At 46.7% G+C, this 13,781-nt stretch overlaps 1 protein-coding gene across 3 annotated transcripts in view; it reads left to right on the top strand.

Moving 5' to 3' along the window:
* The window catches only part of SORL1 (sortilin related receptor 1), a 136,407-nt gene that overhangs the window by 43,246 nt on the left and 79,380 nt on the right, over positions 1–13,781 (top strand). For all 3 annotated transcript variants that reach the window (XR_005054275.2, XM_073239591.1, XM_036992685.2), the window contains exons 8-12: positions 955–1,124; positions 6,025–6,217; positions 8,486–8,603; positions 8,798–8,871; positions 11,370–11,458. Coding sequence is in view for 2 of the 3 variants with exons in the window: in XM_073239591.1 (XP_073095692.1) it covers positions 955–1,124; positions 6,025–6,217; positions 8,486–8,603; positions 8,798–8,871; positions 11,370–11,458 (644 nt within the window). In the remaining variant the exon portion in view is untranslated. The remainder of the gene's footprint in view (positions 1–954; positions 1,125–6,024; positions 6,218–8,485; positions 8,604–8,797; positions 8,872–11,369; positions 11,459–13,781) is intronic.

Here is a 13,781-nt window from a genome sequence, read left to right as displayed (position 1 = left end):
CGTTGCAGGGATGTCCACGTGGGTGCATGTTCTATGCAAGCCCCTTGAAGTCAGGCATCTTCTAGGGAGGTCTCTAGGGAGAACGATTATGCTCGGAGCATCTTGGCCTGTTTTTCCCTTCTTCACTGTTTGGAGTGCTGCTGAACAGGATAATTTTCTTAAAGTGGAGAAGGCTCGGCAGAGGTCTGGAGCCAGAATCAGTGGGTTCTGGGTGCCAGTCCTGAAGGAATGGGAAGTTAGTGGCGATAGCCACTATTTATTAAGTACCAGCTATGTTGCTTACGGATGGTAGGTTCCCGAAGGGGATAAGATCTGGGCCCTACCGTTTTGGAGACAGGCTGGTGAGCCTGAGTAATGAGCAGAGGAAGAAACCACAAACAGGCAAATGCTTGCTTGTGCAGTATGCATTGTAACATGAGGTCAGTAGGAAAGATCCGTGCGGGCTGGGGTCATCAGAGATGTGACCTGAGGGCAGGGGTGGCGGCGGACGGCCTTGCCCCCAGCGATTGGTGTGGGGGAAGGCTCGTGGCTCAGACAAGGGTGTGATGGTGACACTTGTCAGTTGTTTGCTTTCCATGGGTTCTGCCTGCCTGTAGTCACCTTAGAGAAAATGAGAAAAGGAAATGTACATTAACCTGTATTGTACTTTTTATGAGTGACAAGTCTCATGGGAAAAAGAGGGAGGCACTATTAACTTAAAAGAGGCTTTTAGGTCATTTATGGAGTTCAGTGGCCCCTTCCTATTTGCCTACTAAGGGGCTTCTTCCAGCTAGAGTGTGGCCTCGGGTTCTCCAAAGACAAAGTTGGCTAAGCTGCTTTACCAAGATTGGGAAGTTTTCCGGGCCCACCTTCATCCCTGGGACATTCAGAAGTCATTACTTTAGCTGCCTCGGGAAAGTCCACAGGGCCTATGTGTGTTTTGATTTGTGTATTTTCTGACTTCTGATTCCAAAGGAATATTACATCGCCGACGCCTCTGAGGACCAGGTGTTTGTTTGCGTCAGTCACAGTAACAACCGTACCAACCTGTACATCTCGGAGGCAGAGGGACTGAAGTTCTCCCTGTCCCTGGAGAACGTGCTCTACTACAGCCCTGGCGGGGCGGGCAGTGACACCTTGGTGAGGTAAGAGCCCTGGCGTCCCTCCCCTGCTCTCACCCTAGGGCACCCACCAGCCTGTAGTTGGGGGCTTCTCAGCATTAGCTGCGTGTTTGTACTCACCTGGCAGAGCTCTCAGAAACTGCAAAGCCTGGTTCATGTCCCCGGAGACTGTAATTTAACCAGTTTGGGGTGTGGCAGGGTGTGAGGATTTTAAAAACCTTCCTGCGTGACTCTTATATGATGTCAAGGCTGAGCACTGCCGTTCTAGGTGACATTTAGGGTCAAAGCCATTGTGCCAGCCATTCCCCTGGGTCCCTTTCATTCAGTTATCCCGTTTTGTTGTTTGAGCCAGTGGGAAAGGGCACTGAGAAAATGTCAGTGCAGGGGGAGCTGGCGAATGTAGCCACCCAGCCTTACCTCCAAGTGAATCAGGTTAATAGGCTTCATTACTCCTAGAGTAATTTGGAGGTCATTACCTTAGTGTGCCCAGGGAACGTCCACAGGGCATATATGTGTTTTGATTTGTGTATTTTTTGACTTTTGATTCCAAAGGAATGTTAGCTTCTGAGGCCTAGGTATTCTGGGGGAGTCTGTGGAAAGATACGAGTGTCATTGAACCTTTATCTGTAATCGATGCTGGGAGTTGGGGCTGTGGAGGAGGCGGGGGTTTTGGAGGGATGAGTGCCATGAGTCTGTGGGTGGCACTGCGATCCATCAGTGCCATGAGTCTGTCTGTTCATTCTCATTTGTTGTGTACACGCCAGTCTTTTGTGAGGTGTCTGACTGTGGTTAGGACCACCCTCTGCTTTTGGGAAGAGCTGTCGTAGCCGGGTCTGCAGTGAGGCATGGCTCCGAGGCCGTGATCACCGGGTCAGAGGGCACGTCGCCGCGGTCCACCAGCTCTTCATGCCAGCAATTCATTTCATCATCAGGTCTTTCAGCAACCGTCCTGCTGTTCCGCGCACACTGTGTTCCAGGTGCAGCGGAGAAATAACAGGCATGGCTGTGAGAAATCAGAACAAGGTCCCTGGTCCGTGGGGCTTTTGTTTCAATCAGGAGAAGACAGTACAAATAAATATATAATCTGCCTGGTAATAGTGAGTGCTTAGAAGAAAAATAAAGCGACTTCCGAGGACAGGATTACGAGGCTGTCACTTCATGCAGGCTGGTCGTGGAGGGCTGCTCCCTTGTGAGGGAGGGAGCCAGGCAGATACCTGGGGAAGTGCGCTGTGAGCTTTGTTGGTTTGCTTTAGGAACAATGAGGAGGCCAGGCCGGACTGCCCAGCTGGGGGAGGGCAGAGAGCCTAAGACAGGACCCAGTGGAGCAGGGCTCGGATCGTATGGGGCCTTCAAAGGCAGAAAAAGAATTTACTTTTTTCTTCTAAGAAGGATAGAGGGTTTTGACCAGAAGATGGACATCATCTGATTTTTTTTTTTTTACCATCTAAAAAATTGTGAATTGCATTACCTGAAGTGAAGTAGGTGAGATGTACATGGACAGTGGTGTACACAATTCTGAGTGAACACCCACGTGACTCACCTTGCCAAGAAGCCATCCTCCATGCTGGGTGGAAATTAGTCTCCTGCAGGGCGACAGGAGTGGAAGCAGGGACACTAGTGGCAGAAGCATTACAGAAGTCCAGGCCAGTGGAGGTGGCTGTGGGCTGGACCCCTGGCCCAGCAGTGGAGCTGATAGACGTCATCAAATTGTGATCATTTGCAGAGAGATCTGCTGCTGGGATATGTGGAATCGAGGGCCCATCACCGCTCGGCTGAGCAGCTGGTAAAATGCTGGCTGCGTCTGGAGTCAGGGTGGTCTGGGTGTGGAGCCGCTGCCAGGAAGGGTCGAGCCTGGGTTGGACGTCCTCGGTTGGAGATGCCAGTACCCACGTGGAGCCTTGTCTCTGATGCTCGTTTCCACTTTGCAGTTCTTTCCCTTCAGAGATGCTGTCATCTTTTAGTCTTTATGTCTTTTTGGTTCCCAGTATAGACCAATAGGCTGTTTGTTATTCAGTGTGTTTTTACTGTGTTATTAACCATTCCTGCCAGGATTCGGCCTCAGATTTTTCTGGTTTGGTCGATGGCCGTCCTTTTTGATTGACACTGTGTCCCTTTTTTTCCCACACTGTTGTAAACCACTGGCTTTATCTGATTCCAAGACATTCTCATTTTTCCAAAAGAAAACTCTTTACCCACTGAGCAGTTTCTCTCTACTATCCCCTCCTCCCAGCTCCTGGCAACCACCAGTCTACTTTGTCTCTAGGGATTTGCCTTTTCTGCGTATTTCATATAAATGGAGTCATGTCATCATGTGTGACCTTTGTGTCTGACGCCTTCACTTTGCATAATGTTTTCAAGGTTTATCCACATGTCGCATGTGTCAGGACTTCATTCCTTCCTATGGGTCAATAATAGCCTTAGTTTTTTATGATTGAAATTATGAACCATTATCCCTCTAGCCTTTCACTGACTATAGGTTTTTAAAAAATTTTTTTTCCACCTTTGAGAGCTTCCAGCTATGGGGTAGTTAAGTCACCGCTTGCCAAAGGTTTCCTTGTTCTCTATTTGCCCAACTCAGCACGAGTATCTCATGGTGGAGCAGAGCGGGACCCAGAAGCTGCAGAGAGCAGCTCCCCAGGAAGTAGTCACCCCAGCTATGCGACCATATGGTCTCGTCCCACATGCAGGCGGCCCTCTATGTAGGTGGAAAGGTCCCTTCCACCCTGCCTGGCTGTACAGTCCAGTTAGGAAGTCGAAAATAGATTTACGTCAAGATCTGTACTTCAGCGTGTAGTGCTCAGCCTTCTTATTTTGTTCTTTAGATTTTATCTCAGGCCTGGAGATACGCAGATATGCTCATTTGAACCTTTTGGCATCCGCCTGTCCGTCTCAGTAAGATGAAAAGGGATGAGGGTGAATTAGCAGTATGTGTGGGCAGGTGGATTAAAAAGTAAAGCACGATGCTGTGGTATCTGAAATGGGCCTTTCTTTGAACTCCGTAGGCAAGTGTGGTGCCAAGGAATTGGTTCGTTTACTCAGAGAGCTGGAGGAAGAAGTCCTAATAGGGGGTGCCCCTGGCACTGGAGAGGTGTGCCAAGGAGCCATCTGTGGAAGTCACTGTCGGGTGGGGGGTCCGGTGTGCCTGTGAGGTGGCACGCCTGCTGGGTCTCCCAAGGGATCTGCTCCATTGGTCTGGAGTGGCCAGGTGGGCTGGCGGCCTGTGCTTGGGCTGGTGGAGGGGGCCTGCTGAGTTGGCTGGCAAGTCTCGGCCCAGCACACTCTGGGAAGCAGGGGAGAAGTATTGTAGACAGTGCACGTGAGAGGAAATGGGAGAAAATGGGCGCAGAGAGCGTGTCTAGGGTGAGGCCAATTGTGGCAGGGCCGGTCCAAGGGGGAGATGGCAGGATGGGCCCAAAGGCAGAGGATCATCTGAGGTCAGAGGACAGCTTTCTGCCTCGAAGTAAAAGACAAAACTCCAGGAGAATGACTGGGGGGAAAGAAACAGGCCTTGTCTAAATGAGAGAAACTCAGATGTCCGAGGTACATGAAAGAAGCCGGTCGACATGAGGATGGCAGGCTTCCCGATGACCGAGTCCACAGCAGCAGTTGAACGGCAAGCAGGAGGGTAACAGGCCTTGGTAGATTCCCTAAAGGAAGCAACTGAAAAATAACTCCAATCGGCTCAAGGAAACCACACGTCAGAATATGTGGTCTCACCCGCAGTATCTCACGTAGGATTTTGCTCAGTTTCTCAATCTCTTGAAGCCAGTGCTTTGTGAAATCTGCTACTTTTCCTCTTCTGCCTCAGAGCTTGGAGTGTGTCTTTCCATCTGAGGTGGCTGAGCAGGCATCTGGCTGTAGATTTGTATGGCAGATAATGGAAAAAAGCAGTTCTGTGCATTTTTACAAAGCCCAATGGCTCAGAGCCCTCTAATAAAAGGCACACTTCCGGTTTTAAAAACTGTATGTGGACTATGGTTATTACCATTTCTCAGAAATCTGTTAAGTTTGTAATATGTGGACCGTTTTCCAGTGAAACTGCTTTCCAGTGAACTCAGAGTATTCTAGGACAATAGCTAAGGTCTGGGAGAGCCTTATTCTCTGCTACCCTGTTAAGCGTAACTTCAAGCTTCTAGAGCCATCCTTGCTGTATATACACCTGTTCTTTGGGTAGGGACTCTGCTCTGCTTCCTGACAGAAGCCCTGCTGCATCTGTGTGTTCAGGGTGTTGGTAATCAGTTCTAAGGGCTCGGACAGTGTGTAGCCCGTAGCTACATTCCTGCAGACTGGGTTAAATTGAAAACCCCAGCACTAATATTAGCACCTGGCAAGTCTGGCTGATTGTTCTTGGTCTGTTAAGGCTCCCTGGGCGACTTGGGGTCAGTTTTGTTAGTGAAAAAGTAAAGGTGAGTCTGATGTCAACTTCTGTGGGTTGCAGTGGTCATTCTGAACTTCTTCTGGGGAGTTATTGATCAGATTAGCATGTAACACTCAAAGTCTAATGGAAAAAAAAATCGCTTTTTAAAAAAAGAGCAGGCAGATTATTCAGCCATAAAAACGAATGAAGTACTGAGAGGTGAAAGCATTATGCTAAGTGAAAGCAGCATTAAAAAGGCCACACAGTGTATGATTCCATTTATATGAAATATCTAGAATGGGTAAATCCATAGAAAATTGATCGGTGGTTGCCAGGCCCTGGGGTGGGAAGGGGAGTGGGGAATGACTGCTAAGGGTGCAGGGTTTCTTTCTGGGAGGATGAGAATATTCTGGAACTAGATAGTGTCGATAGTTGGTACATTGTGAGGGTACTTAATGCCACTGAATTGTATACTTCAAAATGGTTACATTCTATGTTACTTACCATAAAACCAGACCAAGCAAGTATCAGTTCAGGTTCACAGCTGTTTATCTTTTCTAATTGCAGGTATTTTGCAAATGAACCGTTTGCTGACTTCCACCGTGTGGAAGGGTTACAGGGAGTCTACATCGCTACTCTGATCAATGGTTCCATGAATGAGGAGAACATGAGATCAGTCATCACCTTTGACAAAGGGGGGACCTGGGAATTCCTTCAGGCTCCGGCTTTCACAGGATATGGAGAAAAAATCAATTGTGAGGTATAGAGGCTTTACTCCTATTTGGGTTTTTAATCTAAACCTTGATCTGTAGTTCTCCCTTAGGGATCCCAGGCTCTGCCTCAAAGCCCCTTGGGGTGCTTTAGGGAGCTCACGGGGGCACCATGGGATGCTCTGTATTTCTGAGGGAGACACTGTGGTTCTGGGCCTCGCTTAGTCACCGTGTGGATATTACCTTGGGTTTACGGTTTCAGCGTGAGCTTACGCTCTTTTTGTTCTGATGACATTGTATCTTCATGGCGCTGGGTTTACAGCAGTGGATGTGACAAAAAGCAGGTGAGAAAGTCAAGATGGAATAGAAAACATCACTGTTGGTATCTGATGGGATTCCAGAATTTGAGAAGTTGTGTGGTGCCCAGCAGGGGCACACATCCCATTATTAAGTAATTATGGTTAAGGATTAAATAAAAAATTAAACATACACACACATGTATATGCTATTATTTCAAACTGCTTCTACGTTATTAGGGCATAGGTATTTATTAAGTTGTTTAGACTTAACTATGTAAGAGACAAATGTTGGTCTATATCTGTTGGCCTGGGGACGCTATAAAAAAGTTACTGAAGCACCAGTTTGCTGGGAATCAAGAAAATTTGGGGAACCTCTGCCATAAGTTATTATTTGTGTGGAACTTCTTTTACAATCCCTCTCTGCATATGATTTCAGAACCCTCCAATTTCCTCTATCTGTGGCATCCTCTGAAAAGCTAAGAATACTAAAAAGTATTATTTGGTCCCAGGAAGTGTTCCCACACACCTGAGCAGCTCCCCCTCTTCCCTCGGAAGCACAGTGTGTACTGAGTACCCTGGCTTTGGGTGCCAGCCCCACCTCTGTTTTCCTTTCACCTAAGGGGTCTAGGGCGTGGGAAGGAGGTGGGCAGGAGGAACTCCGAAAAAAACAAGTAGTAGTAATTTTTGGAGAAACTGTAACATTTCAGTTCAACAATTTCTGGTCTTGGATTTTTTGCCTTTTGTGTGTCCACTGTTAAATCTGTTGACGTCTGTGGCCCTCAGAAAAATAATTTTGGAGTCTTTTGCTCTAGCACGTGCCTTGTGATTTCGCTTCCCCATTTGGCAACAGGTCTCAACTTGCCACATCAAATCTAACTTTGGAAAGAGGAGAGATGTGAGTAGATATAGATAAATACCTAAGTGCTTCTCCAGACCTTAGAAGCTGTGCACAACGTGGTGTGGGTGGGAGCAGGGCATTTCTTGAGCGTGCCGTGGGGATCTGAGCCCTGCTTAAAATAGAATTGATGGTATTGTTAACATTCAGCTTCTTACTTCCCCGATCAGTTTATCTATGAACGGTACAACCATCAATCAGCATTTAATTTCAACTTCAGATTTTAGGTAGCGAAAGAAACGAGAGTTGGCAAGATATTTCTTTGAGGCTCAACCTAATTTGCTCCAGTTTGCATTTGCCAAACTGTGACACTAGTGAAATGAATATTTGTTGGAGAAATCCTTTTGTTATAAAAATAAGTATATCTAGCAAATCATGTTAGTTTTTACCTGTTAACCATAAGGACACACGGAGTTACCCTGTCTAGAACACTGAATAAGGGCTTAATAGCATCTGACATCCCTTTCTGGCCAGAGAATCAGGCATGACTATGTTAGCAAAAGGCTTTGTTTGCAGAACTATTAGAATCTCAACATAAGACCAGCTTGAAAATATTGTCCTACAGTGGACACGGCAGACTTTGTACTTGATACAAATGTGAAAATTTAAAAGTTTTTTTAATGTGGATCCTTTGGTGTTTATATCTAATATGTTGTACATCTGGGAGCTTACCAATGAGGCTTTATGACTTCTGCTTCTTGGTTTTACTTCTGACAGAATTGCTTAAATCATATTTGAAATACATCTCTACTGACTTAGAAATTGAGTGCCGTGAAATCACTTGATTTCTCTTTAGTTCTGAGTCACAGGAGAGAATCTCTGGGTAGTACGGGAGAGGGATAGCTTTCCTATGCACTTGAGTTGACATCCATCTCTAATCGTTATTCTGAGAGGCTCAGAAGGAATTTCTTAGAGTTTTTTTCTCTCATGAGAAGCATTTACCAGGTTCAGATAACCGTGTCCACCTGGGGAAGTGTGGGCACAGCAGGGCAGAGGCTCTGGGTTCCGCGGGCCTGGTCTCCCCTGTGCCCAGCTCTGTGGTGTGTGCACGCTGGCCTCTTGTTTAGAGGGACATGGAGGTGGTGTGTCACGTGCTGATGGTGCCTGGGACTTGTGTTCCGTAGCTCTCCCAGGGCTGTTCTCTGCACCTGGCACAGCGGCTCAGTCAGCTGCTCAACCTCCAGCTCCGGAGGATGCCCATCCTGTCCAAGGAGTCGGCTCCCGGTCTCATCGTTGCCACCGGTAAGTTTGCTCTGCCACTTCTCACACTCTGGTTATGTGCAGCCAGACACCCAGGGACCCACTGGCATCTGCTGCAGAAAGTGCTTTTGTGGTTTCGAGATTGTTTCTAGATACTCCCCAGAATTTCTAGTTGGGCAAGGTGATTATCTGACATATTCCTGAAATTAAAAATAATTGTTCCGCTTGCGTTTTAGGTTCAGTGGGAAAGAACTTAGCAAGCAAGACGAATGTGTACATCTCCAGCAGCGCTGGAGCCCGGTGGCGAGAGGTCAGCCCCCAGCCCCTGTTCTTGTTTGTTTGAGAACATGGACTGAGCCTTGGAATTTCAGAGACACATTTCAGGGCCAGCCAGTGAAGCCACATATGACTGTAAAGTAGAGAAAGGCACCCAGAGTCACACATGAGGGTCAGCTGCTCTGATTTGAATGCCCATCTTGTGATGTGGGCTGTGAACTTTGTCAAAAATATTCCTTTCAACCCAAAACGTATTTTTTTTTTAACACAACTGTGTATTTGACTAAATGCTCCAAGATTATAAGTTCCACATGGACAAAGCAATGTCTGTTTCACTCACTTCTGTACCTCTGGGACCCAGCCGCGTCTGGCACGGAGTGGGTGCTCACTAAATACTTGCTGAATCTATCAGCACATGACGGTGTAGTTGTGGTGGTATCAGGTCTGAACTGCGTGTTGACTTACTTTGGTACATGGCTGACATTGAAGCCGGGCTCTCCCATCACTGGGCTGTGCCGTAATGTGCTTTCATCATATTCTGTGCTGTTGGAAGAAGGCTGTTTTCCCTATAAGTTAGTATAACTAATGTGGATCTTTAGCCACTGTTATACCAATGCTGAAGGTGGAACTATTATTCTAGTCCTGAAATGCTAAATCAGCCTTGGACTTCAGGGAATTTCCAAACATGTAGAAAACAGAAATGCTCTGCTCTAGCCTCCCAGGACTTAGGCAGGCGGGGGGAAGTGTGTTTGGCCCCATTCTGTAGGTGTGGCGTTCGGTGGCGCTCTGAGTATGTGTAGGAGCTGCCAGCAGAATGCAGCAGACCACGTGATGAGAATTTATTGAGCACCGCTTGCAGGCTGAGTGTGATGACAGGAGGGATGTGGAGGTCTCAGAAAAGGCAGGAAAGTGTTCCTGTCCTCCTGAGGCCTCTTGATGGTAGTGCAGTATGAACACATTTGTATTTAAATATGTGGTACATGAAGCAGTAATAATACCGAATGTTTGGCTTTTGGCAGTTTACGGAGATGTGCTGCATACCTTATCGTGTTTGAGGCAGGGCTTACCCGGCCCTCCGGCTGAGGTTATCTGGGTCCCAGACATTGTGTGTGTGTGTGTGTGTGTGTGTGTGTGTGTGTGTATAAATTAAAGACTATATGTACAGTATGGCAGAGAACCTGATTACATATCCGGATGCAGGAGGTTGTTGGGGCCAGAGTAGTCGAATAGGGTGAACGGTTGGGAATTTTGGGGACATCCTTGTCCTGTGCCCATGAGAAAGATTAAGCAGCTGCTCCCCTCTGCCATGGAGCCGGACATTCTTTCTGAAATAGGGTGTTCTCTCCTCGCGGACAGGCTTGTGGTTTGTTTGTACCTTCTGATGTTGGTGTAATCTGGGATTTGAACATCTGCAAGTGATTTCCTTCTGGGTATAAAGCCGTGTCTTGTTCTCCAGTGAAGTGGTGTCGTCTGGCTAGCGCTGGGGCAGCTGTTGGTGCCTCCCATCCGGCATGCCTAACGCCTGCCAAGAAGCAGCCGGTGCACAAGGGGCCTTATTTTTGGAAATAGAGAACTAACGAGGGGATGAAAAGGTTGAGAGTGTGTCTGTGTGAGTGCGCATCTGAGTCCCACGGGCCGTCCTTGCTTGAGAGGGGCTGTCTGGGTGTGCAAGGGGAATAGGTGGTGGTAGAGATGCTACCTTGAAAACTGGTGCCTATCATTCTTGTTCCTCATCTCCTGTTAATTAGCTGTGCAAATTCTCTGATCCTTAGGTTCTTTTTTTGTGCTTTTTACTCTAACAACTTTATTGAGGCAAACAGAAATACAGTAAGTGACACATATTTAAGTGTACAATTTGATCAGAACTGGTCCCCATCACTTGACCATCACCAATGCCAGTTAAGACCGCAGACATTTCGTCACCCCCGCAACGGTATTGTTTCCCCATGGTATTTCTTGTCCCTGACAAATTACTAGCTAGCATTTTCTAGAATTTTATATAAATGGACTCACAGAGGGTACAATCTTTTTGCCTGGCTTCTGTCCCTCACGATGATCATTTTGAGGTACATTCATGTTGTTTCATGCTATCAGTGTTCTTCCCTTTTTTTTTTTACCATTGATTAGTGTCCCCTTGTGAGGACATTCTACAGTTTGTCCATTCATCTGTTGGTGGGCTTCCTAGTTTTTTCTGATTACAAATATAAACATTTAATTACATGGTTTTTAGGTGGACGTACATTTCTTTTCTTGGGTAGAATACCTGTCACTTTAACACGAACCTTAGTCTCTTCATTTGGGGAAAAAATTCGCGTACAAGTAGCTGCTCTGCCTACCTCCAGGGCTGTGCAGAGCCGGTGACACAGTGGATGTGTGTGCTCAGGAAAAGGAAAAATCATATTCCAGTGGTGGGCGTCTGTTCTCCGTGCTTGTGGGTGTGTCTGTGTGTGCACGCACATGTGCACGCGTGTGCATGGTTTCTGCCCAGCCACCTCCTCCGCGGCGGCCTCAGCACTGGCTTCTCCCCTGCAGGCCCTTCCTGGACCTCACTACTATACCTGGGGCGACCACGGCGGCATCATCGTGGCCATCGCACAGGGCATGGAAACCAACGAGCTAAAGTAAGTGTCTCTGATGAAGCTTTTTCTCCTAACATCCTAACATCACGCTGTTCTCTTGGAAACTGAAGTCTCTGGTTGTAGAAGTGGGTTATTTCTCTACAGCACTGGATTGTTGCCTGCTAATTGGTGACCTCGGGAAATTACTTCAATTGAGCATATTGATAAAGTGGGGAAATAATCTGCCCTTCCTGTCTCAAACAGGTGTTGGGAGGAACAAATGAAATAATTTTCTCGATTTGGAAAAGTACGACTGTACATAGATGTAAATTGATACGTGACTGAAAAATTAACAAGAGACTCTTCAAGTTTTTGCTTTGTGGGTGACACAGAGCTACTCGTTGAATGAGTCATGATAACAATAATCATAAATAATAATAATAATAATGATTACATAGGTAATAATATCAGAGTGCCTATTACTTGATAGCCAAGTGATCTTTGGTGTTGTCCATTTGGTTTTGCTGATTTACAAACAGACCTGGAAGGGACATTTAGTGTTAACTGCTTCATTTTGCAGGTGTGAAACCTGAGGGTCAGCAAGGTGAAGTGACTTGTCCCAGACCTCCCCCCATTTGTTAGTGACAGGCAAGCCTAGCCCTCAGGTCTTTAAATCACATCTGGTACTCTTCCCGATACATTGCTCGGAAATGCAAAGATGTCAAAAGTTTGTAACCTCTGCCTCCTAATGTCTGATTATGTATCAGAACCAGGCCTTCAATTATTTTGTCTTGGCTAGGGCAAAAACTAATTTTGTTAATGCTTGGCCAGGGCTGGCCCTCATTTCTCCCCGGTTTTGAGCTGAACCCATGAGCTGGATTACTGACAAGGTGGAGCGGCCTCCTGTATCATCTTATTTAATGCAAGGAGGAAAGCCTCTTTTCCTTGGCTCCTTTCATAAACTGGGCCAGCAGTAAAAGAGAGGTGGGTGGTTGTAAAAAAAAAAAAAAAAATGTCAGCTGATTTCCCCTGTGGTTAATTTGACATGTGCTGAGCAGCCTGGCCTCAGAGAAGTGGAGAGAAACAGTGTACTGGTGTTTGGCATCCTGCCTGGCTGTTCTCTGGTCTGTGCAACACTGGTCCACTGCTTCTTGAGAGGAAAGAGCCAGAAGCAGCCCTGTTTGTATGCAACAGCGTATCCACGTTCTGATCGGTGTTTGCTCTCGGATGAGGACAGTCACGAGGCACAGTGCCGGCCATGTTTATGCTGTCATTGATTAATCCACTCATTTATTAATTTCCATCTCACACATTCAGCAAGCACTAATTGTGCCAGATACCGTACTGTGTATCTAAAGATAAATAGGATGTTTTCCCTCACTTGTAAGAGTCCTTCCTAGTTGTAAAATATGCCAGTACACGGTGTGATTACCAGGGCACTACCCTGTGAGAAGCACCATAGGGCACATGGTTTGGCTTGCTAGCAATAGGTTTCCTTCTTTGTATGGCGGTCACATTGCATTGTCAGTTCCTCATTTTCCTTGTTTAACTTTTCTGCAGATTACATTTGCATTCCAAGCTGACTTCTCTGCGGTAGTTAGCATGATTCTAGTCCTCTGACACCATCTGTTGGTGCATATGTGCTCAGGGAATGCACCGTCATTGCTGCCCTAGCTGGAGCAGAGAGATGACCAAGAAAATAAACCCACTGCCAGAAAAATCAGTGTCTTCCCTAGACATTTAAAAATGACTGGGATTGTGGACATCAGGGGTTATGGACACTATAGCATTCCTCTGTTTGTATAGGTCACTTGGAGGTATCTGTATGTGTGTTGCAAATGAAGCATTTGCAAATATGAGAGTATGTTCAGGCCCCCTGTTGACAGGTGCATGTGTCCCAAATACCAGTCGGAGCTTGGCCCGAATCTGTGTAGCCACCTGGCATTTACTCATTGTGTTGCACCCGGGGTTTTTATTCCTTCCCCTCTTGCTGCTCTGCTTTTGACTTGTCACTGTGTGCTCTCAGCCTCATCGGAAGAGAAGCAGGAGAAGGTATTAGTTAGCTCATGCCCTCCAGCCACAAAGGTGGTTTACTGTGATACCCGTGCACGAGTGGAAGCTGCTTGTGACCCAGCTGGACCTCTGTTGCTGGCCTGGGGCTTCAGGCCACTTCTGCGTCTTGCCTCCCCAGCCACAGTGATTGCTCTCTCCTTTGAGTCTCATTGCATTTATTGGCTGTCTCATTAATTTGGCATTGATCACATTCTGACTCTTTCCCTTAGTTACCTTTTCATTATATGCTTGAATTCCTCAACTCATTAGCAAGGTCTTTGTAGACCAGAATTTCTATTCTATACGGGCTAGCAGGCACTTAGTAAATGTTTGA

The sequence above is a fragment of the Manis javanica genome, chromosome 6, assembly GCF_040802235.1.
Source record: "Manis javanica isolate MJ-LG chromosome 6, MJ_LKY, whole genome shotgun sequence".
NCBI lineage: Eukaryota > Metazoa > Chordata > Mammalia > Pholidota > Manidae > Manis > Manis javanica.
This window is presented reverse-complemented; position numbering and strand designations above follow the sequence as displayed.